This window comes from Nycticebus coucang, chromosome 20 (assembly GCF_027406575.1).
Source record: "Nycticebus coucang isolate mNycCou1 chromosome 20, mNycCou1.pri, whole genome shotgun sequence".
NCBI lineage: Eukaryota > Metazoa > Chordata > Mammalia > Primates > Lorisidae > Nycticebus > Nycticebus coucang.
In genome coordinates, this window is record NC_069799.1 from 48,355,902 (window position 1) to 48,383,122 (window position 27,221).

The window sequence follows — 27,221 nt, forward strand, 5'->3', positions numbered from 1 at the left end:
AGGCATGAGCCACTGTGCCTAGCCTAGAAGACTTTTTAATATGAACAAAATATGTGGTTATTTTGACAATACAGATTTTTAGAGGGTTTTGTCTGCATATGACCTTTCCTGTTTGCTGTTGGACAACATCAGCATTAAGCAGTTCCAGAGTCAGACCTTAATTCCATGCTCGAAGATGTTAAAAGCAGCAGCTGTTTTTCTTTCTCCCTTCCAATTAGGATACAGAGCCTAATGAAGATGAATTAACTACTTCTGCATGCCTAGTGAACTGAAGATGGTGAAAAAAACAAATTAATGATGAAACACTAAAAAGAAAATATATAATATTAATCATAAGGCACAAAAATAGTTTTTTTGTATCATAAGAGATATATATATTATTTATAAATAATTAAAATTGACTGATACCGATAATGTCTTCTCTTTCAAGCTTTCTGGCAAAGTTCTTACAGGTTATCAAATTCCGTGGTGATCTCATAAGTTCTGTATCGACTTATTGTTTTTTGTAATTTATCATAATTTATTATTTCAAGATATGCTTCCCTCTCTTGCTTAAGCTGTTAACCCGAGATATGTGCTGAAGAATTGGATGGCAGAATCTGCAGTGCAGAAAGCAGAAAAGAATGATTTCTCAGAGGTAAGATGGCTGACTTTCCCGCGTTGGTTTATTCATTTATTTTTTGAGACAGAGTCTCATTATGTTGCCCTCAGTAGAGTGCTGTGGCATCACAGCTCACAGAAACCTCAAATTCTTGGGCTCAAGTGATTTGTTTGCCTCAGCCTCCAAGTTTATTTTTATTAATTTAAAGTCTATACTTTTTTTTTTTTTTTTTGAGACAGAGTCTCACTCTTTCACCCAGGGCAGAGCACCATGGGCTCATCATAGCTCACAGCAACCTCAAATTTGGGGCTCAAAAGATCCTCTTGCCTCAGCCTCCCCAGTAGCTGGGTCTGCAGGATGCCCCTCTCTACAAAGAAGAAAAAAATTAGCAGAGTGTGGTGGCATGTGCCTACAGTCCCAGCTAGGTGGGAGGCTGAGGGAGGATTGCTGGAGCCCAGGAGTTTGCAAAGAATTATGATGGCACCACTGCACTCTAGAGGAGAAAAAAAAAAAAATCAATGAGTGTCTTAAGTAAGAAAATCTGTGTTTACCTGTGTAAATTGTTTACCAGGTCCATCTTCTACAGCAAGTTCTTCAGTATCCTTTCCAGAAGCATTCTGCAGCCGAGAAAGCCGGCTATGCCTCACCCACTCCTTCTTGGGCTAAAGATCTCAGAGTCAGTTGCTCATCTTAATTAAGGAAAAATAAATTAAGGAATACTTCTATTCTTGAACTTATTATAGAATAATCTATTTAATACATTCTTAATGATCATCCACATTATGTTGACCATCCCACATTTGATAATAATGATTATAGATATAAATATTTTTTGGCAAATAAATTGGAACTTATTCTTTGAAACATCTTTGTGGTCATTTTTCTTCTAATCAATAACTTTAATGGATTAAAAAAGTGTTTTTGATAAACCACATGAGTTTTTCTCAATGACTAAGAAGCCTTATGACAGTTGTAATTGACCATGTGAGACTCAGTCTCAAAAAAAAATAGACTTATGTACCCTCAATGAATCCCCAACAATAAAAAAAAAAAATAGACTTACATTCATTTTAGTACTTAGAATTTACTCAGCACTTTGGGGTTCTTCAGTAAGTATTTATTGTACCCCTAGAGCAATGGTTCTCAATCTTCCTAATGCCGTGGCCCTTTAATATAGTTCCTATGGGTTGCAACCCACAGGTTGAGAACCGCTGCCCTAGAGGGTTTTCTTTTTCTTTTATGGAGTTTTCAAACTTACTGAAGTAGAATGAATCCAATTTACTATTTAATTGGCTTATTAATTATCAACAAATGGCCAACCTTGCTTCATCTACACTTCCCCCAATAGTCCTAGTTGTTGTTGTTTTTTTTAATTTATTTATTTTTATTATTAAATCATGGCTGTGTACATTAGTGCAATCAAGGGGTACAGTGTGCGGGTTTCATATACAATCTGAAATATTCTCATCAAACTGTTCAAGTAGCCTTCATGGCGTTTTCTTAGTTACTGTGTGTAGGCATTTGTATTTTGCCTTTAGTAAGTTTCGCCTGTACCCACCTAGTTGTTTTAATTGAGATATGATTTATATATTCCTAATTATTTTTAGGAAAGTTCAGACTTTGTTTCATTTCCTCTGCAAGTATTTCTGTTTGCATCCACAAACATTAATGATTCAAAACACACACAAAGCCATAATACCACAGGACCTTAAGACAAACTAGCAAAAACTCCAGAATGCATCCAATCAAATATCCAGTCCGTTTTCAAGTTTTCCTTTTGTCTTATAAATTATCAACATTATTGTTTGATAGTTATTTTAACTGGAATCCAGATAAGGACTGTACGTTAGTGTTAGATGATAGTATCTTTAAGCTTCTTTTGGTATCTTCAGGTAAATCTCCTACCTGTACCACCTATATCTTTTTTTTATCTTTGTTTTGATTGAAGAAGCCAGATCATTTATCTTGTAGTGATTCCCAAAGTCTGCATTTTGCTGATTTCATTCTGTGGTATTATTAATATATTTTTCAGCCCCCCCGTATTTCTGTAAATACAGAGCTTCCATCAGATTCAGGATTTCCATCAGGAGGTGCATGATCGTTGTCTCTCTTGGTGATACAGCCACTGGCCATCATCGCTTTCACCCATTGATCAATGAGGATTATAAAATGATAATAATCTAATTCTGTCGTTCATTTATTAACTGAAATCCCTTTGAAAAACAGCTCATTATTTGGTTATTCTAAGGCAGTGGTTCTCAACCTGTAGCCTAAATATATCTTGCGTATCAGATATTTACGTTACGATTCATAACAGTAGCAAAATTACAGTTATGAAGTAGCAACGAAAATAATTATATGGTTGGGGGTCACCACAACATGAGGAACTGTATTAAAGGGTCGCGGCATTAGGAAGGTTGAGAACCACTGCTCTAAGGTATAGAAAGGCAACATAATGGGTTAGTTACCAAGCAACCTCTTAAGATGACCAATGAGTTTATTTGTGTTAGTGTCATGAACTTTTGAATTTAAACATATTTTATGTGTTTTATACCATTACAGTCATCATCTTTAACTATGTACAAATTGTCCCATGTTTGGTAATGGAAGTTTTATTCAATTTGGTTCCTTTGTGACATGATCCTAAAAGATTTTGGTTAACTTCCCTGTTTTCTGGTGTGATCAAATGTTCTAGGTCCAGCCTGTGTATTTTTTGCCTCAGCCCTGGAGTTGGTCATATATTCATGTAACTGTCAAATATTCCTTTTAGGGAAGTGACATTTAGAGAACAGAGTCTGGAATCTTAAAGTTTTGGGAATATTTGATACTCTTCACAAAGCTTAGGTCATGTTTCCTGTAAACTCTATCAAACCCTGTGGTTTTAGTTGCAGTTGATCTATTACATGAATCCTTACCCTGATGACATTACATAAGAAATGCTGTAGTTTTTATAAATGATGTAAGATTACTGTCCTACATTATTTTATAACATATTGTTATCCCTGAATTCCTCCCCAAGCCCCAACTGTACCCTAGCTTTTGCATTTTCCCCACATCCAAATATCCCACTAAAGTTCTCATAAAAGGAGAACAAATTTTGCTACATTTTTCTAAATAATCTCACTCAGGTGAGGTATTTGTGGAAACCTTTCAGCAAGACCCCAAAGATTGAGTTCCACTTGGTTGGAAACTCAAAGTCATGCAGAATTTATAATCTGATACCCAAAGCAAACTTCTGCTCTGAAATTAGTCAAAATCACTCCAAGTTCCTAAGATTTATGACCAAAAGACCTTAATATTAGATTTGTATTTGTACAAAAGGAATCAAAATGGATTCATTGTGAGAGCCATGGGGAGACAACCCTTTGGTCCACTAAAATTGTATCACTATTTTTTTTTTTTTTGAGACAAAACCTCAAGCTGTCACCCTGGGTAGAGTGCCGTGGCATCATAGCTCACAGCAACCTCCAGCTCCTGGGCTCAAACAATTCTTTTGCCTCTGCCTCCCAAGTAGCTGGGACTACAGGCGCCCGTAACAACGCCTGGCTATTTTTTGGTTGCAGCTGTCGTTGTTTGGCGGGCCCGGGCTGGATTCGAACCCGCCAGCTCAGGTGTATGTGGCTGGCGCCTTAGCTGCTTGAGCCACAGGCGCCGAGCCTATATCACTATTTTGACCATGAAATCAATTCATTCTTTCAAGTTGCTTTCCTAAAATATATGACATCAAATGTTGATGCTCACAAACACTGTAGTTAGTTTGAATTTTTATGTTTTTTTTTTTCCCCCCTATAAAGGAAGGTATGGAGTTAAAAATTAGGAGAACTGGCATGTGATCCGGCTGTCAGACCTAAGCAAATCTTTAGGCCAGATTTCTTCTTTTTGAAGTAATATTTTGGATCTTCTGTGAAGCCCTTCACAATCGTGTCCTTCCCTTTTCCCCTCCGTCCTGTCCTGGATCCTATTTTCTACCCCTCCAGGTCCACAGGAAACGAGTGACCTTCCTTTATTACCTTCTGGCTATAGATGCTTTGATGAGGAATGAATGACCCTTTACTCAGCCTGGCCAATGAGGTGCTTGCTCTTTTAGAGTGTCTCATTTAGGGAGAAAAACATTCTGGCTCAGACTCTAGACAGAGGTGATGGAAATCTGGGAGTTGTGAAGTGACTGTCTGCCACCATAGGAATTGAAAAGCAGGGTGACAAAGCAGAGCATACCACTGTTTACAAAGAGAGTGACAACCACGAGCAAGGCAAGTGCTGGACAGGAACAGAAATGAGAAATAAGGAGAACAGTGAGTTCTAGGAACCAGAACGGGAGCATGCTTAACCTCAGGTAAATAGAACTGTGATGACTCTGGTGTAATAAAGCGCTACTTGCACTTGAGTTTGCTACAGTTGGTTGTTCGTACATAAAGTCAGAATTTCAGTTACGAAGCTTGGCTGAATCATTTCCTGGTCTGAAAACCAGGTGTAATTTTGATCTAGATAAGTAAGAGCCAGAAAACAGTCCTTAGGAAGGATTTTTTTGTCCTAAGCTTCAGGCAGTTGGTTCACTAACCTACATCAGGTTAAGCCACTGTTCTGTCTTACCTCTCTTTGCTGAACTCCAAATCTCCAAATCAGGCTCTAATATATTCTGAGCCATTAACATTTCTCTTACATTGTCCCAGAGATCTGCATAATGACCAGGCTCTAGGTAGGTATCAAAAAAGCTGTATTTTCGGGCGGCGCCTGTGGCTCAGTTGGTAAGGCACCGGCCCCATATACCGAGGGTGGCGGGTTCAAACCTGGCCCCTGATGAACTGCAACCAAAAAATAGCCAGGCGTTGTGGCGGGTGCCTGTAGTCCCAGCTACTCGGGAGGCTGAGACAAGAGAATCGCCTAAGCCCAGAAGTTGGAGGTTGCTGTGAGCTGTGTGATGCCATGGCACTCTACCGAGGGCCATAAAGTGAGACTCTGTCTCTACAAAAAAAAAAAAAAGCTGTATTTTTATTGTACCCGACACTAAAACATCGTTAATAAAACTTAAAAACAGGAAAAAGTTACTGTACATGATGAGATTTAATGAAAAATATTTACTTTTTGTTGTCGTTGTGGGTTGAGACAGGGCTAGCATGCTGTGGTGTCATCAGCTTGCTGAAATCTCAAACGCCTGGGCTCAAACAGGTCTCCTGCCTCTGCCTCCCCAGTAGCTGGGATTACAAGTGTGCACCTACCACACTCACCTAAGTTTCTTTTCATTTTTAGTGGAGACAGGGTCCTGCTATCTTGCTCAGGTTGGTCTCAAACTCCTAGGCTCCAGCAATCCTCCCACCTTGGCCAGTGCTGGGATTACTGGCATGAGCCAGCATTTACCTTTTGTCCTATTTCAAGCCCATGCTCAAGAAAAATTTAAGAGCACCTTACCAGTTTCAATTGCGAAATATTTAAGTTAAAAAAATTGAATTTGTTTTAAATGTCAATTTTCAGCTTATTTTCCCCCAAATATTAAAACATAAGATTAATCATCTTCTTTAACTAAAAAAAAACAACATTATTTTCTACCCACTTTAAGATTTTGAGGAGTTTTATAGTTAAACAAAACAAAAAACAAAACCAGAACCATGAAAATAAAACTAAGGTCAGGAAGGGTGGCTCAAACCTGTAATCCTAGCAGTTTGGGAGGCCAAGGTGGGAGGATCTCCCCTAAGTAAAGCGAGACCAGCTCTACAAAAAATAGAAAAATTAGCCAGGCATTATGGTGGGCACTTAGAGTCCCAGCTACTCCAGGGCCTGAGGTAGGAAGATGACTTGAGCCCTGGAGTTTGAGGTGAGCTAGGCTAACGCTATTGCACTCTAGCCTGGGTGACAGAGTGAGACTGTCTGAAAAACAAACAAGCAAACAACAAAAAACAAAAACAAAAACCTAAGAAAATCTAAAAGGCTTATCCAAAGTCAGTTGGGAAGGGCAGTGATAGGAGTAACAAGAACCTAGGATAGATTGTGTGTTAAATTTTTCTCTGAGTGAAAACGTTCTATGGAGGTTGAATATATATGATAGCCTTTTCCTGTCCCTCCATTTTTATTTACAGGGTATTCATGGCATTATAATAGAGAATCCAAAAACTATCTAAATATTTTTTGAAATTACTATGTTATTCACCCATTAAAACAAAAAATAAAACAACCTGTGTGTAGGATCCAAATCAGTCAAGCAACAGATCTCAAAGAAACAGAATGTCTTCTCTTTTTCCTATTTCGATTTTCTGAAAATTCTGAAGGTCACAGAGTTAGAGATGGATAATACATCTAAGGTCAACCTGACTTAAGAAGGCATATAATTTTGAAAGCTATTTTTAAAAGGTCAAGTATGTTTTAAAGTAGTGTTGATGTAGCACTTGATTTATTAACACAATGATATTTCTAGAAACAATGTCTTCATGAAAAGATTTTTTTTATTAATTTGATGCTTCCGAACATAATAAAATAAATGAAGTAAACCATTGTTTTAGTTGAAGGAGTGATAAATTCCATTTAGGTGAAAATACATAGGACAGATATGTACATTTAGGCAGATCGTCTAAATTCTGCTAGGTTAATGGTAATGAAAATACTTGAGCTCGACAGGGAAAAGTCTGACATCCTTTCTGGCCTGGAAACTTCCAACCCTTTCATCTAGAATGAAAGACGCCAAGACTATAACGTAGCAAAACAGAGCTCGAGGTGAGAGATGGCTACTGTCCTTACGCCACGGGGACATCTCTGGGCGGCCCTTAGGACACGTTGCCCCTCTTCTTCTGCAAAGCCTTCATGAGGTCGGACATGAAATCTTGTTCCCCGCCTCCTCCCCCGCCGCCGGGGACTCCCGGGTTGTCGTGCCTCTTGGGGGGCATGGGTGGCCTTTTGGCGACCGAGGGGGACGGCCCGGCAGACCCCGGGGCGAACGCGGGCGGCGGCGGCGGCGGGGGCGGCAGCGCGGAGCCCGGGTCCCCCGCGAGCACCGGCGGCGGGGGCGGCGGCACGAAGTCCGGGGGCGCGTCGGGGAGCTCCGGGGGCGGTGGCGGGAGCTCGGCGTCCCCTAGTGGCGGCGGCGGGGGAGGCGGCGGCAGGAAGTCGTCGGGCGGGGCTGGGAAGTCCCCGCCGCCGCCGCCCGTGCCCTTGGCCTTGGGAGGCGGGGCGGGGCTGCAGCCCAGGTCCGAAGACCGTCGCAGGGGAGGGGGCGGGGGCAGGCTGGCTTTGGGAAGCGGGTGGGCCCTGGGCGCTCCGGGCTCGAGGTGGTTTCCCAGGGCCGGCTTCTTATCCTGCAGCAAAGCAACAGCGACATTCATTACACTAGACGAAAGGGCCACCGTGGACGTGACGCTGGGGCTAAGCGAGGTCTCTTAGTCCCCCCGCCCGCCCCGGGAGCCTCCGTCCCTCAGTCACCGAGACCACGTGGTGGTTCCCAAGCTCAGCTTTGCTGCCGCCCGGGGGAGTGGCCCAGATGGCCTTTACCGGAATTTCCCGGGGGCGCTAATCTAGGTGTTCGCTGTACTATATCATCGATACATCTCCTTGGATAAGGCGTCTCTAAAAGGGCTTTCGTGGTATAGATCTCAGTTCTTGTGGGATTGCCTCAGGTTTTACCTGCCCCCCTTACTCCACCTCAGGCTCTTCCTAGGCTTCCCCTCCGGACCTGGGGGGCAGCCCCGCCCCGCCCCCCAAGGCCAAGGTCCAAGGTCCAAGCAAGTCCTTGGTCCTCAACAAGAGCCACCAGGGGCTTAGGCACGCATTTCTTTCATGGTCTGTGCTGAGCTGGTTGTGAAGCTCAGTTGTCAGGATTAAGTAGGTGTTTGTAAAATCATTTTGCTCCTGTACCCAACCCTTACTGGCAGAGAGGTGTTTAAGGGACTCCCCCAAACCCTCACTTCACTTGACTTAAATGTATGTCCTACTTGGATTAGAACCAAGGAGCTGGATGGGGAAAAGTGAGCAGAAATAGTTCTCTCTCTGGGCTATAGGTGACCTCCGCCAACCTAGGCACAAAGGGTATCTTTCCTGGCAAAGAACTTTCTTCCTGCTCTTGGGTCAATGTCTCCTTGAGTTAGTGTTCTGAGAACAAAGGTGCCTTTTGTCAAGACTGCCACTTCCAGGGAGACCCCAATTATGAGCTTTGTTTTCCCAGGCAGAACAGGTTCTGGGGAGATGTGGTGGGCCAGGATTCAGGACGACTGGTCTGTAATCTTAGTTTACCTATTCTTAACTGTGTGAAATTGGCTGATTAATCAGGTGCATAATGGGCACCATAACCCTTACAAATATCGGTGTCACAGGTTGTGATGAGATCAAATGAGACACATCTGTGGGTTCTGAAAAGTAAAACCATGAACCATGTGCTCTTGGTAGAAACCAGAACACCAAATTTGGCTAAATCTAACAGGCACAGGCCTAACTCTGCCAACAGTAGAATACAGAATAATAGTTTATATTTGTATAATGCAACTTGTCCAGAAATTTCAGGCAGCTGAATTGAATCCTTTTGTTTAAGTGATAATTATCATTCCAATGGACATTTTATCAGGCTTCCATTTTGTCTCTTCCTCTGCTTAATAACTTCATATGACTGAAGGTTAAATTTAGAAGTTTTTTTCCCCCTAACAAAGTGCCTTATTTCTATTTTATTTCACTTATTTACTTAGAATGATAAGCTAATTCGCTAGTGATTTTTTTTTTCTTCCTGAACAGGCAGTGGAGAATTGGTGCTCACTCATAGCTAAGTGATTTCTATTCTCAGATTCTTTTATTTCTATCAGCATTTTTAAATGCTTTCCTTCAATTGACATTTTTAGAAATAATGAAAATAATAACAGCTGAATGTGCATTACAAGATGAGATTGTCGGGCTTGAGAAGATAATTGGGGACGTTAGAGAAATCCACCTTTTAAAGGTCTGCGGTGGTTTTCAAAAATTGTAAGTCCCAGCTACTTGGGAGGCTGAGGCAAGAGAATTGCCTAAGCCTAGGAGTTGGAGGTTGCTGTGAGCTGTGTGACGCCACGGCACTCTACCAAGGGCGATAAAGTGAGACTCTGTCTCTACAAAAAAAAAAAAAAAAAGTACAATAAATATCAAGATTTAATTGTTTCTACTACTGGGTGATGGAAAAAATGATGGAGGGAATTAAGTGAGGGAAAAATCACGCTGCCTGTAATAGCTGGGTGATATACAGATGTCATAGTAATTTAAGGTCATTTGTAATCACACATAGGAAATATTCACAGCTTATATAGTCAACTGGGATGTTATGAACTGGATTAATAACTAAATTACCATTAAATTACAAAAATTATCTACAATTTTTGTTAATGTATTATTTATTTATTTTTGAGACAAAGCCTCACTTTGTTGTCCTGGGTAGAGTGCTGTGCTGTCACAGCTCACAGCAACCTCCAACTCTTGGACTCAAGGTCTTGCTGTGGCTCAGGCTGGTTTTGAATTTGAGCTCAGGCAACCCACCCACCTCGGCCTCCCAAGTGCTGGGATCACAAGTGTGAGCCACTGCTCCCAGTCCTAGCTACAATTTTTAGATAGATTTAAATGAATCTTCTTTAATCTATTCTGTTGAAAAAATAGTTATGGAGTGGGCGGCGCCTGTGGCTCAGTGGGTAGGGTGCCGGCTCTATATACTGAGGGTGGCAGGTTTGAACCTGGCCCAGGCCAAAATGCAACAACAAAAAAAATTGCCAGGCGTTATGGCAGGCGCCTGTAGTCCCAGCTACTCGGAAGGCTGAGGGCAAGAGAATCACCTAAGCCCAGGAGCTGGAGGTTGCTGTAAGCTGTGACGCTACGGCACTCTACCGAGGGCAATAGAGTGAGACTCTATCTCTAAAAAAAAAAAAAACAAGAAAAAAATAGTTATGGAGAATGTTATACCACCTTGGCTATGAGAATGTATTTTCTCTTCCATCCCCCTGGGGATATATATATATATATGTAGAGAGAGAGAGAGAAAGCGAGAGAGGACATGATGGGGAAACATCAAACATACACTTTAGAGCAGGCGTCCTCATACTTTTTAAACAGGGGGCCAATTCACTGTCCCTCAGACCATTGGAGGGCTGGACTATAGTTTAAAAAAAACTATGAACAAATTCCTGTGCACACTGCACATATCTTATTTTGAAGTAAAAAACCAAATCGGGAACAAATACAATCATACCACCTCATGGGCCGCAGTTTGAGGAGCCCTGCTTTAGAGTATAGACCTTTTAGCAGTTCCCTAATCTGGTTTGGGGGCCAGTTAGTGTTTCTGACTAAGTGGTTTCCCTAATTTATTCAGGAAAAAAAAAAAAAGTAAAAATACTAAGGGCTTAAAACTTGGGTGTGCTATTTTCAGAGAATCCTAAAATTTCACTTGACTAAACCAAAAAAATCACTTTGATGAAAATAAAAGTTGTTACCTGCCTCCAACGTTTAAAGGAAATTCTTATGTTTTCCCTAAGCATTGTGATAATTGGTTTTACCTTTCTTTTTAAAAATTATTATTAATTTAAATATTAATATTTAAAATTATTATTAATTTCAGATTGATACGAGGGTACAAATGTTTAGGTTACATTGTTTTCATTGGTAAGGTAAAGTTCAAGTTGTAGTTGAGCCCTTCACCTAGGGGGCGTGCTGAACACCCTCACATTGTGCACATTAGGTGAGATCCCACCAATCACCCGCCTTCCTTGCTTTTTTTTTTGAGACAGAGTCTCACTATGTCTCTCTCTGTAGAGTACTGTGGTGTCACAGCTTACAGCAGCCTCAAAGTCTTGGGCTGAAGTGATTCTTTTTTTTTTTTTTTTTTTTTTGTAGAGACAGAGTCTCACTGTACTGTCCTCAGGTAGAGTGCCGTGGCGTCACACGGCTCACAGCAACCTCTAACTCTTGGGCTTACGCGATTCTCTTGCCTCAGCCTCCTGAGCAGCTGGGACTACAGGCGCCTGCCACAACGCCTGGCTATTTTTTTGTTGCAGTTTGGCAGGGGCTGGGTTTGAACCCACCACCCTCGGCATATGGGGCCGGCGCCCTACTCACTGAGCCACAGGCACCGCCTGGGCTGATTCTTTTGCCTGAGCCTCCTGAGTAGTTGAGACTACAGGCTCCCGCCACAACGCCTGGCTATTTTTTTGTTACTGTTGTCATTGTTGTTTTTTAGCAGGCCTAGGCCAGGTTTGAACCCACCAGCCCAGGTGTATGTGGCTGGCACCCTAACCTCTGAGCTAGGGGCACTGAGCATTTTTTTTCTTCTTAAATAACAAATGTAACCTGGATAACTTTTGATTCTAGTGTATGTGACTTGAAGATAAAAAACATAAAGAAATTCCATACAGGAAACTATAGTGCAATTGTTTGGAACCCTATTTTCTTTTTTTAAAAGAGCAGTGATTGGAACAATGCTGAACATGGGTTTGCAGGGGACCGTGTGACAGGATTTGTGTCAGCTGCTGTCTGGACTTACCTGAGTTGCTTCAGTGTGTCTCTGGGACCCTTCCAGAACAGAACCGACAGGACGTGCAGCCTGGGGAATCTGCCCATTGGGCTGAGCGGTGCCTGTTTTAAGTCCTGAGAGGGAGGAAGAGAGAAAAGTTGATGTAAAAATACAAAGCGGTTTATATCTCTAAAGCAGCGATTTTCAACCGGTGTGCCACGGCACACTGCTGTGCCATGATAATTTTTAAAGTTCATTCATTCATTATTTTTGAGAGAAGTTCAAAGCACAGTAAGTATATTCTTTTTTTTTCCTTTTTAACTCTTTTTGATTAACATAATTTAAGTGTGCTGTGGAAGTTTAACTAACTATAGGTTCAAGTGTGCCTGAGATAAAAACATATGTAAAACACTGGGCTAAAACAAAGGGAAGGGACACGTGGGCATGGTGTCGCTAAAGTAGCTGTACATAGGGCTTTGTGGTACACAGGGGTTTATGGAACACCTGTGGTTCTATGGCAGAACTTTACATGAGATTTAGCCAAAGATTCGGGAAAGTGAATACTGTATTTGATAAAGGCTACAGAGAAAGATCTGGGTTAACTGGGACCCTAGAGAGAATAGTATACTCTGCTTTAAAAAACCTTTTGGAAGCTGGAGACTAAGCCATAAAAACCCTTTTTAAAAAATTCCTATTGTTGGCTCAGTGCCCGTAGCTCAGTGAGTAGGGCGCTGGCCACATACACTGAAGCTGGCGGGTTCGAGCCAGGGCCAACTAAACAACAATGACAATTGCAACCAAAAAATAGCAGGGCATTGTGGCAGGTGCCTGTAGTCCCAGCTACTTGGGAGGCTGAGGCAAGAGAATTGCTTAAGCCCCAAGAGTTGGAGGCTGCTGTGAGTGTGACGGCACTCTACCGAGGATGACATAGTGAGTCTCTGTCTCCAAAACAAAAATTCTTATTGTTGATTCCCTTAAATGTATTTATCCAGTTTCATACCATACTGAGGACAGGAACAAGTTTTTTTTGGCTGGGGCCGGGTTTGAACCCGCCACCTCCAGTATATAGAGCTGGCACCCTATTCCTTGAGCCACAGGCACTGCCCAGGAACAAGTTTTGAACCTTACCCTCAAAGAGGTGGCCAACACATAGAGAATATTTTGTAAGTATTTTGTAAAATTTTATAATGAATATTTTGCATATACACGTAAGGCTACATGTAACTATAATCCCCCATTTTCCCTATGTATAGGGGCGACTTTAGGGACACCCTGTATGAGAAAAGTACTTTGGACACAGAAGCAACAGAGAATTGGGAGAAATTCACACATGCAATATACCCTGGAATTAAATGTGCTCTCTTCCCTCCCCTAGGTCCTGATAGGCATTTTATTTTCCTGCCTTTTTATTATAATTTGTCCTTTTGCTACAAAAGTATGATTCTTGGAAGGTTTGTCATTTTGAGAGAATTAGCAGAAGCCGTATGCTGATGTCTCTTGCTCCTTACAGAAGTATCCCAGAGGGGACAGCCACCACCCACACACTGGAGCCATTGCTCCTATAGCTGAACTGCCACCCAGCCCACCCCCGGGGTGGAGTTCTGCCCCTCATTCTGTGGATGTGGAGATTGCGTTAGCCCTATTCAGTACAGCTATCCTGTCAAATATTTATGAACTGTTTCATTGAGAGACTCATTCATCTCCATAACAACTCAGAGAAGGACTTCAGGAGATTTGAAAGAAGAGAGGGAGGTTTGATGAGGAACGGGATAGTTACACAGTCTCAAAGTAGTTAAGAGTGATTCGAGTAAGTACAAAATGACAAATGTACACAGGAGAGAAGTTGAACAACACCTTAGCCAACTGGTCAAAATACAAGAAAACGCTGAGCCAGCAAAGAGACCCTTTGTGTTCCCCTTAGGGGCGGACAGACTTACTGTGCCTTCGGTTGTAAGGCAGCACTCCTGTCCTGCCCCAAATGCCTGAAGAATTAGAGGAAATACCAGACAAATCCAAATTGAGGGACACTATATAAATAGTCCTTATTCTTTTTTTTTTTTTTTTTTGAGACAGAGTCTCACTCTGTTGCCCAGGGTAGAGTGCTCTGGTGTCACACAACCTCAAACTAGAGTGCCTACCTCACAGCAACCCAAAACTCCTGGGTTCATGTGATCCTCTTGCCTCAGCCTCCTGAGCAGCTGGGACTACAGGTGCTCACGCTTGGCTAGTTTTCCTATTTTTAGTAGAGATGGAGTCTCCCTCTTGCTCAGGCTAGGGTCAAACTCCTGAGCTCCCGGGATCCTGCAAGCCATGCCTGGGCTTCCCAGAATGCTAGGATTACAGGCTTGAGCCACCTGGCCTGCTATTCTTTAAAAAATGTGATGTCTTGACAAAGGCTGAGGCACTGTTCCAGATTAGAGCAGGCAACAGGAACAAGATGACTAAATGTAATACATGGTCTTGGCCTGAAGCCATGTCAGGAAAAATACATGGTGATGAAGAGCGGTATCAAGACAATTGGCAAAACTGGAATGTAGACTGTAGTTCCCATAAATCACTTCTCCGACCCTAAGGAATGTTCTTTCCTCAAGACTATTCTGGAAGTTCACCTTAACTGTATTTTGAGGGGAAGAGGTATTGGGAGGAACACATGGTTTGATTTGTCATGGACTCTTGGATGGACATCAGGACATTTAGGTCCCTGAAATGCTTCCTGAGAGCCCTCTTGATTCTGTGCCACAGGTTTAGATAGACAGAGACGTCCATAACACTGGCTGGAGGGCCATGGAGCCATCACAGCTCACAGCAACCTCAAACTCTAGTGATCCTCCTGCCTCAGCCTCCCGAGTAGCTGAAACTACAGGTGCCCACCACAACTCCCGGCTAGTTTTTCTATTTTTAGTAGAAGTGGGGTCTCGCTTTGCTCAGGCTGGTCTTGAACTCCTGAGCTCAAGGGATCCTGCTGCCTTGGCCTCCCGGAGTGCTAGGATTACAGGCATGAACCACTGAGCTCAGCCAAGAACTGAATTTTAAAAGATGGCTCATTTTAAGTGGTTTTCGTCACTATGGTGCAGTCCTGGTCACTGGGTGTGTGTGTGTGTGTGTGTAACTGAGAAGAATGAACTTCATTCCCTTCCAAGCGAGTCGCTGATGGAGCTCTTTAGAGTTTCAACTCCCACCCTGCAGGTGCTCGTGGCGATACGTTCTAAGGCACAAATGAAAAGAAAGCTTAAATTGAAGTTTTTTCCCCTTTTAGATGCTCCCTGAAGCGTTTTATTTATAAGCGGTGTAGGCTCCCAGTACGTTTAAAATCTCAGCATATTTGTTCTCTGTAGGCAGCTGTGGTAGAACCTAAGAATTGTGATAAATAAGACTCTATAGCAGCAACAATGTGGCTTAATTTACTGTCTGCTAAGGGAACCCCCAATTTAGAAGCAGTAGGTCAGAATTGGAGGTGGCCTGGGGACCCCCAAAGTATGGCTGGCATCTGGAGTGAGGACAGCCTTCCAGGGACCATGCCTGGAAGCTGTGGAAACTGTCCTAACTCTGAGTGGTCAGCTTCAGAGCTGGACTGCAGGACACCAGCTGGTGTCAGAATAGGGGACATGGAGGTAACACTAGGGAGCTGCAGGTTGCAGCCAGGGCTTCGGTTAAGTGGTGAGAAGTTAAACAAGTTCCTCTTCTGAGAATTCCATTCTTACATTCTGCTGAATGTAAGGGGGTTAGGGATTGGAAGTCTGAAGAGAGGGAAAAACACGTGAAACTAGGAGATGACATTGATTGGATCAGATTTTCTCAATGTTACTAATACAGTAGAACCTCCACAGTTGACCACCTCCCCACATTGACCACCTCCTTTAGTTGACCTAATTATCATAGACCGGACACGAACACATGTACATATCAGGTCCTTAGGTTGACCACCTCCATACATCAACCAATTTGTTACAATCCCTGGGTGGTCAGCTTACGGAGGTTCTATTGTATTGGGGCCTGGAAAATTATTTGCTGTGCAGGGCTGTCCTGTGCCTTGGAGGAGAGGCAGAGTCCCCAGCCTCTGCCTGCTAGGTGGCATTAGACATCCCTGATGTGCGACAACCAAAACTGTCTCCAAACATTGCCTCTTGTTCCTGGGGGTTCTCACCCTCTAGATTTACTAGTTTAACAGCCATCTGATTTCCTTCCTTTCCTTCCTTCTTCCCTCCTTTTTTCTCTCTCCCTTCGTTCCTGCCTCTTTTTCTTTCTTTCTTTTTTTTTTTTTTTGTAGAGACAGAGTCTCACTTTATGGCCCTCAGTAGAGTGCCATGGCATCACACAGCTCACAGCAACCTCCAACTCCTGGGCTTCAGCGATTCTCATGCCTCAGCCTCCCCAGTAGCTGGGACTACAGGCGCCCGCCACAACGCCCAGCTATTTTTTTGTTGTTGCAGTTTGGCCGGGGCCGGGTTTGAACCCGCCACCCTCGGTATATGGGGCAGGCGCCTTACCGACTGAGCCACAGGAGCCGCCCCCTGCCTCTTTTTCTTGAAATCACTGGTGTTATTTTATTTGCACCTGGCTGAGGCTGGTGTTAAGCCAGAGACTTGGGGGAGAGAGTTGTCTATTTTAGGCTTTGAGTTTAAGCCACCTTGCTCTAGGCCTTTCCACCAGAGGGCCCTGAGTTGGGCGTTATGGCCACCAGCCCAGCGAATCATAACTTAGAATTTCATTTGCCATAGTTCTTTGTATCTCTCTTTCTCTTGGGAAATTCACAGGCACGTTGTCTGTGACTGCAGTGGGGTCTATGGGTGCATCGTAGCAGCATCTCAGTCTCCCCACATCCACAAAGATCCCCACATCTCACATATTTGCATAATTGGCAGAACCAAGGCCCTCGCTAGGAAGGTGCTCTGTTTCTACCCATGTGGGTGGATTGTTACTCAGTTCCAATGGTAACCACTGGAGTTAGTGTCAGACTCCCCAGATTTCAGGGTTCAACCTCTGTAAGTCAGCCTCCACTTCAGAGGCCAGCCCCAGCTGGGATCCCAAGGCCACCTGCACTTCTGATTAGCCCTGTACAAATTCAGTGGTTCCTGTGACCCCTCCAGGTTTAATTATTTTCTAGAATGACTCAGAAAGCTCAAAAAAGCACTGTCCTTCTGACTTGGAGTTCTCCCAAAGGATTTAGCACAGTGTGTCCAACCTGCCGTCCACGGGCCACATGATGATTTTGTAAGGACTTTTTTTACTTATCTTTGGTGTTGGATATCACAAAAAGTATGCACAGACCTTTTGTTTTTGCTAATCAGTTTTTTTTTTTTTTGTAGAGACAGAGTCTCACTTTATGGCCCTCGGTAGAGTGCCGTGGCCTCACACAGCTCACAGCAACCTCCAACTCCAGGGCTTAAGCGATTCTCTTGCCTCAGCCTCCCGAGTAGCTGGGACTACAGGCGCCCGCCACAACGCCCGGCTATTTTTTGGTTGCAGTTTGGCTGGGGCCGGGTTTGAACCCGTCACCCTCAGTATATGGGGCCGGCGCCTTACCGACTGAGCCATAGGCGCCGCCCATGCTAATCAGTTTTTAACACTGGACAATGATACAAACTCTTCTGCTATAAATGGTTCCAGTTCTATCAAGCATTCTTTTTCATAAACATGAGTGGTGTGAGGATCCTGATCTACATTTTGTACAGTTGTGATAAGAACCAGAAATAGTACCCACTTTATCCCTTGATGTCCTGTTCTCCTTCTTAAAAATACACACAAGTTGCCTTCACAGTGTAACATCCAGGACTGGGTTCAAAATCCTAGCTGCAATGTCACGGAGGCAAAACACTACCTGATGGGTCAGACTTCTGGGTACCAAGGGAGCCTCGGTCAAATAGAGTATGTGTACTCTGCTGAGAAACACCTCTCTGCTAGCTCACCCTAAACTGGAAATCAGCGTCTCATCCACCAGCATGTCATGAAAAAAGTTTTGGTCAAGGCTTTGTTACAGGTCACTTGTAAGATATGGGGCTGTGGGCGGCGCCTGTGGCTCAGTGAGTAGGGCGCCGGCCCCATATGCCGAGGGTGGCAGGTTCAAACCCAGCCCCGGCCAAACTGCAACAAAAAAATAGCTGGGCATTGTGGCGGGCGCCTGTAGTCCCAGCTACTCGGGAGGCTGCGGCAGGAGAATCGCTTAAGCCCAAGAGTTAGAGGTTGCTGTGAGCCCTGTGACGCAACGGCACTCTAACCGAGGGCGGTATAGTGAGACTCTATCTCTACAAAAAAAAAAGATATGGGGGTGTACGGGAGACTGGAGAGGTTCAGCCCAACCAAGAGAAGAAGAGCACATTCTGAAAAGCAACTACAAAGGTCTGCTTTTAGAGACTGTACTGGAGAAGTTCTGAACATAAGATCTGAGCTCAGTATGTGTTGGAATTTCTCCTTTGCCGAGTACCTGCGGAAGGCTGGGCTGGTGTCGTGGCATTGACGGTCCCCAGGTTTGTCCACCGAGAGGCAAGGCCAGCCCTGGCCATGGCCCGCTGATAGTTGTCATAGAGAGTCTTCCCGTACTAGGGGGGAATACAAGGGAAGAGAGAAAGGAATCCTTTTATCTCAAATTCTGCACTTAACTGCAATATACACATGGAGGAAAAGAATATTCTGTGACCACCAAGTTGTTTTGTTTTGGGATGTTTTGATAAAGAAAATCCACAAATGGCTTTTTCGCATGTTCAATAATTTTCCAAATGAGCAGAGTCAATTAATCTTTTCACCTACACATTAGAGGACAGCTTTAGCCACACAATTCTGATTACACTTACAGATTCTTTGCCTAGAGAAAGCCTACTTATAGTCTATACCTGTCATAGATTCCATCTTGTGGGTTTTTTTTTTTTTTTTTTGAGACAGAGTCTTGCTCTGTCTCTAGGCTGGAGAGAAGGGGTCATCACAGCTCACAGCAACCTCAAACTCCTGGTTTCAAGTGATCCTCTTGCCTCAGCCTCCTGAGTAGCCGGAACTACAGGTGTGCACCACTATGCTGGCTAGTTTTTCTATTTATTATTAGGGACCAAGTCTTGCTCTTTCTTAGGCTGGTCTCGAACTCCTGAGCTCAAGCAATCCACCCACCTTGGCTCCCAGAGTACTAGGATTACAGGCATGAGCCACCATGCCCAGATGATCTTGTGTTTCTTAACTGCACTCTAAGCATGCAAGACTCTCCATGAGTAAATATCTGAAAAGTCTTACATGAAAATCAACCCTTGATTCTCCGATCACTGGAGAGGTCCCTGTTTCTATATTCCCCACTATTTAAAAAACCTACTGGGCAGATGAACAAGTAACACTTGTGTACCCCAGAGGAGGTCAACAAAAGCTGGACTCAGGAAGCTGATGGGAAAATGCAGGGTGGGGTGAAGTAGGAATCCTCTCTCACCTTGGCAATCCGTATCCCCATAACCCATTGGTTAAGAGTTCTTGCGTCATCACAGCAGAGATACTTGATGTACTGGGATTCCTTCTGAATCTGGGGATGCTGGAAAGAAGCAGGTTCAAAGGAAATTTACAAACACCTCATTTATTAGGAGCTCAAAGCACCTGTCAGAAACAATTTGTAAAAAACTAACAACGTGTGTGATTTACCGTGGTGGCAGCAAAAATAACTGGCTGCAATTTTAGAGTCACGAAGAGGGGCACTATTTAAAATGATTACAGTTTGAAAGGATTTAAGAAACCTGTCATATCATCTATCATAAGCACTTTTTACTCTTACCAATAATAATTTTCATGTCTCCATTTACAACTTTCGAAAGCCTTCACTTCTATCATGTTTCTGTCCCCCAAGAGAGATAGGAGTCATTTCCCCATTTGTCAGATGCTAAGGGAACTTACCTGATCTAATTATTATGTCACAGAATTAAGGCCTACAAGAGTTGAGGCTTTGTAACTAATAAAATCTAGTCCTAGGGTTATGTCTTTCTCTTAACTGCTCTCTCCTACTCAAGGGGGCTCTGGGTGGACAGCCTGGGGAAGGAATATTTCTATCTGTTGCACTTGCTACAAGTGGCACCAGGCAATGGCTTTATCCAGGCCTCCAGGGAGAACGATGATAGAGACAGGCAGGAAGGAGAAAGAGAGACACTCTACACTCCCTTTTCTTACCCTCATCACCCTTAAAAATTTCTGTGTTATGTTTCTGTTTCTGAAAGACTGTGCCCTCCATTAGAGTGGGAACTTTGTCTTATCACTATTGGAGACCCCCTCGCCCCATGCTTAGCACACAGCCGAGGGTGTGGCAGGTTTTCCACTCCAGATGTCAGAATAATTGTTGAAGGAAATACACAAGGGCAACATTTCCTATTCTGTTAGAAGTCTTGCAGTTGGCCAGATGTGGTGGCTTATGCCTGTGATCTGAGCACTCTGGGAGGCCGAGGCAGGTGGATTGCCTGAGCTCATGGGTTCAAGACCAGCCTGTCTTGGTGGTGCCTATGGCTCAAAGGAGTAGGGCGCCGGCCCCATATGCCAGAGGTGGTGGGTTCAAACCCAGCCCTGGTCAAAAAAAAAAAAGACCAGCCTGAACAAGAGTGAGACCCCATCTCTAAAAAAAATAGCCCCGCGGGCGGCGCCTCTGGCTCAGTCGGTAGGGTGCCGGCCCCATATACTGAGGGTGGCGGGTTCAAACCCGGCCCCGGCCAAACTGCAACCAAAAAATAGCCAGGCGTTGTGGCGGGCGCCTGTAGTCCCAGCTACTCGGGAGGCTGAGGCAAGAGAATCGCTTAAGCCCAGGAGTTGGAGGTTGCTGTGAGCCTTGTGAGGCCACGGCACTCTACTGAGGGCCATAAAGTGAGACTCTGTCTCTACAAAAAAAAAAAAAAATAGCCCCGCATTGTGGCGGGCACCTACAGTCCTAGCTGCTTGGGAGGCTTAGGCAAGAGCATCGCTTGAGCTCAGGAGTTGGAGGTTGCTGTGAACTATGACACCAGGGCACTTTACTGAGGGCGACAAAGTGAGACTCTGTCTCAGGAAAAAAACAGAAGTCTTGCAGCCATCAGGTGAGATGCAGGCAACCAAACCCAGGTTCTAAAATATGTGCCTTGTGAATTTTCACGGATCACTGTAACTTTTAATAAACTTTACTATATAGAAAAGTAATTACTAACCACAACCATCATGTACGTGGGTGGGTGGTTCTACCTCTTTCTTCTTTTCCTCTATTCTTCAGAGGCGTTTGTTAGTCCTGCTAGTGTCAGCACACATTTCTGATGGTGCTGAAGGTGACATGGAAAAATCAAGAGAGCTGGAAGCATCTATCTGTATCTTTCAGTGGACAGGAAAGGAGGGAAGCTTTTCGGTTCCTTGCTTAGGGCATTTTTTTTTTTTTTTGATATAGAGTCTTACTCTGTTGCCCTGGGTAGAGTGCTGTAGTATCATAGCTCACAGCATCCTCAAATTCTTGGGCTTAAGCAATCCTCTTGCCTCAGCCTCCCCAGTAGCTGGGACTACAGGCACCCACCGTGATGCCCAGCTAGTTCTTCTATTTTTAGTAGAGACAGGGTCTCGCTCTTGCTGAGGCTGGTCTCAAACTCCTGAGCTCAAGTAACCCACCTGTCTCAGCCTCTCAGAATGCTAGGATTACAGTCATGAACCACCATGCCCGGCTCTCTCTTAGGGTATTGCAGAGACCTCTCCACTTCACTTTCACTTTCAGCTTACTCACTGACTTCCAAGGAAATAGCTGTTTCCACAGCTGATCCAATCAAAGGACCTAGTCTGTTTTTAAACCTCTGTTGGGACCTGAGAGGGAGCATCCATCCGCACTAGTTACCCTCCTGGTGACAGTGACCCAGCAGGTGACAGCCTGTGGAATTGTTGTCTTTACCCAGAAAGGATGAGACACAGATTTTTTTTTTTTGCAATTTTTGGCTGGGGCTGTGTTTGAACCTGCCATGTCCAGCATATGGGGCCGGTGCCCTACTCCTTTGAGCCACAGGCACCGCCCGAGACACAGATTCTAAGAGCTTGATAAAACTTTAGTAATTTTCGATTTTACAAACAAAACTGAGGCTCAGAGAGGTTACTATACATTTGACCTTATGACTTATCACCTAGAATTTCTGTATTTATTTTAAGCTATTAAGCCCAAATCCCACATTTTAAAGATGACACAGGAAAAAAAATTCAGACGTGATCAATAATTTTTACTTTTGGCCTTTGGAGGCAGTGGAGAATTCTACTCTTTTATTTTTAAATAGATTTTTTTCTATATTTAGGTCCTTCAGCCCTCAGAATTTGTATCAGCATCGCTTGTGCCTGTGGCTCAAAGGAGTAGGGTTCCGGCCCCATATGCCGGAGGTGGTGGGTTCAAACTCAGCCCCAGCCAGAAACTGCAAAATAAATAAATAGATAAAATAAAAAAAGAAAACAAAAAGACAAACAAAAAAAAAACCGGTCAGTTCCTTTAGCTATGGCAGTCCCTCTGTCTCCCGAGGGGGACAGCTTCACGTCTGCGTCTGAATGTCACTGCAGTTTTCCGTCTGGCCGGCAGATGGCAGAAGACGCTTTTTTTTGAACGGCTGCTGTACCTTTCATTGTTAATGCGAGTCAACGCTTACTCATTAATTCTGAATGTTAAATTTAATTTTTTTGCAAATGTTACGCCAATAATCGTCCTCTGTGAAGGCCCTTAAAATTGGAAATCTCTCTCAACTCAGGTAAAGTGACCCAATAGCAAAAAGGATTTGTTGCCTTAATTAACCTGAAGGTCATATTGATGAGAAATATACTAAGCAGAGCTTATTGGATGGAATGTAACAAACCACAGATGCCCCACGCATCTCTCTGACAATACAACTTGCAAAGCCAGACGGATGTCCTTGTCTTTCAGCACCAGAAACAGCAGCCCTGTGACCTACAGGCAGCATTCTTGTTCTGATGATCATTGTCAGTCTCTTCAGCTCCTTTCAGGTTTGCAATTCTTCTTAGAAGGCAGTCTCCCCCCTCCCTCCAGACATTTGGAAAATTGGCATTATTACTTTGAGTTTAATATATTAATTTGGTTTGGTTTGGTTTTGGATGCATGTCAGGTGACAGCCAAGTTTCCAGGGCAGACTGTCAATCTCACCGATTGCACAAAGCCAACTCCTGAGCTCAGGCAATCCACTCGCCTCCCAGAGTGCTAAGATTACAGGCCTGAGCCACTGCACCCAGCCCACAACAACTCTGGTTGATGAGGCAGCTGTTGATGAGGAATACAGACCTTGCCACAGGCCAGTCTCACCATTTCCTTACACTACATGTGTGCTATGAATGTATACTGGGGAATTAAGTATCAGCTGACTCCTAAATCTTTCAGTCCTCAGACTTTATGGTTCTTAGATGAGCATAGGGGTCCTTTCTGGCTCCCTTGGCAATGCAGAAATCCCTTGGGCTTCCAGCCCATTATATACAAGTTGTTGTGACCTGTTCTCCACTGTGTCTTGGACTCTCCCTAGGAGCTTCTCTAAGCCTTTTGCTGAAAAATGATTTACAAAGAGGTTTAGCACATTGACTGCCACACTAGAAAAAAATTTTTTTCCTTGGGGCCATGGTGTTTTATTAGGTTAAGATAGGTCAAGAGGCATGTGAGTTATATATGCTTCACTAGGCCCCAGGCTCAATTAGTAAATTGAATACAACTCACGAGGCAGTTAAAGTGTTAAAGAACATGTTAGTTCAGTGCTACGGCCAGACTCTTCTACAATTGATTCGATTGTTCCTGACCATAAAAGCAGGCAAGCTCTCTTGGGACATGAGCGCAGCACATGAAGGACAGGGCAATTGCAGAAGGTTACTGCTTACAGGGATCTTACAGACCTCTCAACTTAAAGAATGAGGAAAGTGGGGATTAGGAAGGTTAAGCAATTTATCTAAGCCAAAGGAAGTGGCTGAACCAAGGCCCCATTTGCTTAACAAATACCTCTGGGTGTTAAGAAGTGTGCTTATCTTTTCCATTCATTCTTGTGGTACTTATCTAAGAAGAATAAGTAAGAATGTGTTTCAACTCCATGCAGGTATACATAAAAGAGGTAAAGTCTCCATCTTTTTTTATGGCTGATTGGTAGTCCATAGTATATGGACTATGTTGATCCTTTCATGAATTGATGGGCATTTGGGTTGCCTCTGTAACTTGGCAATTATGAATTGAGCTGCAATAAACATTCTGGTGCAAAGTCTTTGTGGTAAAATGATTTTGGTTCTTTTGGGTAGATACCTAGTAATGGAATTGCAGGATCAAAAGGAAGGTCGACTTTTAGATCTTTGAGGATCTAAAAGAAATTTACCCTCATATTAATTTGAAATAAAAAAAAAAAGAAAAAGAAAAAGATGTGGATTTGGCACTCGTAGGACAGTGGTTACAGTACCAGCCACATACATCGAGGCTGGCAGATTCAAACCCAGCCCTGGCCAGCTGAACAACAATGACAACTGCAACAAAAAACAGCCATGTGTTGTGCTGGGTGCCTATAGTCCCAGCTACTTGGGAACTGAGGCAAGAGAATTGCTTAAGCCCAAGAGTTTGAGGTTGCTGTGAGCTGTGATGCCACCGCACTCTACCAAGGGCAACATAGTGACACTCTGTTTCAAAAAAAAAAAAAAAGAAGCAGCGTGCTTATCCCCAGGCAGGTAAAGATGAGTGAGAGAGGGCTCACACCATCCCTGGGCAGTGGTGGTTGGGGGGGTGTTGTTGGGAGAGATGGAAACGAGTATGTGATTACCCCATGACATGGTCAGTTTCATAATAAAAGTTTGGAAACAGGGGCTGAGAAAAGCTTTTTAGAAGAAGCGACAGGATGTTGTAATACATTTGGGGACCGTGGGGAAATTCTGTGTGGCTAAAGTCTGGGAACCATGGAAGTAGGGGCGGAAATGTAGCCAAAGAGGAGTCAGAATAAAGGGCCATGTGTCCAGCCAGAATCTGGACATGGTCCTTTAGAACAGTGATTTTCAACCAGCGTGCTGAGAAAGGATCTTAGGTGTGTTTTGAAAATTTTCAAAGATCATTAATTAAGTTATTTTTGAAAGAAGTTGAAACACAACTTTTTTTTTCTGCAGAAATTTATTTAAATTTAGCAGTAAGTACTTAATAGGTAGATTTCTGAATAATTTTCCAGTTGCTGTTGCTGTTTCAGTTCCAAACTACTTTTTTTTTTTGATCAACATAATTTAAGTGTGTTGCAGAAGCTGAACTATAGATTCAAGTGTGCTGTGAGATAGAAAAGGTTGAAAAACACTGCTTTAGATGGTGGGGGGCATTGGACATTTGGAAACAGCAGGGTAACACGGGAAGTAACTGATGGCTACGTTGACTTGGAGTGAGGATAAGGATCAGACAGAGGGAGGGCCGAAGAGAGACATGGATGGGAAATCCAAAGAACCTGCTCAGGGATTAAATGAGAAATCGGAAGAGGAAGAAATTCAAAGGATAATTTCTCTGTTTCTAGTGTGGTAGAGCATGTGGGTGTTAAGGGTTTAATTGTGTCTCCCATCCTCCCCTGGCAAAGTTAGGTTGAAGTCCCAACACCTGGTACCTGGGACAGTGACCTTATTTGGAAATAGGGTCTTTGCAGATGTAATCAAGTTGAGATGAGGTCATCCTAAACCAGCATGACCTGTGTCCTTATGGGAGAAGAAACATAGACTCACAGAGGGAAGATGGCTATGGGAGGCAGGAGGCAGACACTGGGGATGCAGCTGCAAGCCAAGAAATGCTGGACTGCTGGAAACTGCCAGAAGCTAGGAGAGGGGAGTGGAGGCGGGGAACGGAATTTCCTTCCAAGCCCTCCAAAAGGAACCAAGCCTTGATTTTGATTTTGGACTTCTGATTCCAAAACCATCTTAAGCATCAGGTTGACTGAGCTAATGCAGTGTAAATTAACAAGAAGTGTATGCTCAGTCATGAAAAAGACAACTAGGATGTCTAAACGAAAATGACACAATCTGTCCCGAGTCCTCCAGGAAGCCAATAATTTCAACCAATTATTATTTGACGTTCAGAATAAGTAACACGATTATGCAGGGAGTCAGAATTATTAAATCTGGGCTGGGCGAGATGGCTCATGCCTGTAATGCTAGCACTCTCAGAGGTGGAGGAGGGAGGATTCCCTGAGCTCAGGAGTTAGAAAGCATGAGACCCTAACAATTGCAATCAGTGTAACCTGGCTTATTGTACCCTCAATGAATCCCCAACAATAAAAAAAAAAAAAAAAAAGAAAGCGCGAGACCCCATCTCTGCTAAAAATAGAAAAATCAGCCAGGCGCAGTGGTGGGCCCCTGTAGTCCAGCTACTTGGGAGGCTGAGGCAGGATCTCTTGAGCCCAAGAGTTTGAAGTTGCAGAGAGCTATGATGATGCCATCACACTTTATCCAGGATGACAGAGTAAGACTGTCTCAAAAAAAAAAAATATTAAATCCGAGTGAAGTGGCCTAAGTATTACATCTAAGAATAAACACAAAGAAAAACTTACCACAGTCCTGATCCCAGAGGTCTGTAGCCTAAAGACCCTCAGTACATCACATGTATGGTTCTAGTGGTACATCTATGGATGTGACTGATCTGAGATTTTAATCTTAAAAAATCTAAACCATATTAAACATTTGACTATGCATTTTGGCCTATTGACAATATATTCCTTACAAAGTTTCATTACCTAGTAATTTTTTTAAGTTTTTTTTTTGGTTTGCTCTTTTCATTTTTTTCTAGAAAATCTTGGCCAATTTCTAATTTCTGAAAATGTCTTACAAAGGAATGATTCCAATAAATAAAGAAAGAAAAACTTTTCTCCGTTTTCTCCATAAAAGTATAAATTAAATAGGTTCAAAATGTGGGTCTTTTGTTTTCGGACGTGATGAAGAATCCCACAGAGAGAAGGTTTAATGCTCTGATAGCAGTTACTGGGGGAAAATGACCCAAACTAATAGAAATGTTTCTCCCCTTCTTATTTTGGTTTAAAAATTTTTTTATTATGGTTCCCTTGTGGAGAACTATGTACCATTTAACATTTTAGTTTTCCTTAAAAGAACATATTATTCCAAACCGCTTACAAATCTAAATTAAGGATTTCTTTACAACATACCTTTAAAACAAAGCAGTGGTCAGTGGGCGCTTTGTGTTTTATTTTGCACTGAATCCCGTAATAAATATTGACATTTTCGAACTGTATAAAACATGCCAGATCTCGAGATGTC

At 43.3% G+C, this 27,221-nt stretch overlaps 2 protein-coding genes across 4 annotated transcripts in view; one reads left to right on the forward strand and one right to left on the reverse strand.

Annotated features, from left to right (window-relative positions):
* LOC128572974 (protein adenylyltransferase SelO-like) overlaps nt 1-1,459 on the forward strand; it is a 38,249-nt gene extending 36,790 nt beyond the window's left edge. For both annotated transcript variants that reach the window (XM_053573147.1, XM_053573148.1), the window contains 2 exons: nt 558-637; nt 1,173-1,459. In XM_053573147.1, the coding sequence (XP_053429122.1) occupies nt 558-637; nt 1,173-1,295 (203 nt within the window). In that variant the 3' untranslated portion in view covers nt 1,296-1,459. The remainder of the gene's footprint in view (nt 1-557; nt 638-1,172) is intronic.
* A 5,558-nt stretch (nt 1,460-7,017) lies between these two features.
* The window catches only part of APBB1IP (amyloid beta precursor protein binding family B member 1 interacting protein), a 97,171-nt gene continuing 76,967 nt past the window's right edge, over nt 7,018-27,221 (reverse strand). For both annotated transcript variants that reach the window (XM_053573145.1, XM_053573146.1), the window contains 5 exons: nt 27,110-27,220; nt 19,435-19,533; nt 18,454-18,568; nt 12,063-12,166; nt 7,018-7,881 (listed from right to left, as the gene is read on the reverse strand). In XM_053573145.1, coding sequence (XP_053429120.1) covers nt 7,354-7,881; nt 12,063-12,166; nt 18,454-18,568; nt 19,435-19,533; nt 27,110-27,220 — 957 coding nt within the window. In that variant the 3' untranslated portion in view covers nt 7,018-7,353. The remainder of the gene's footprint in view (nt 7,882-12,062; nt 12,167-18,453; nt 18,569-19,434; nt 19,534-27,109; nt 27,221) is intronic.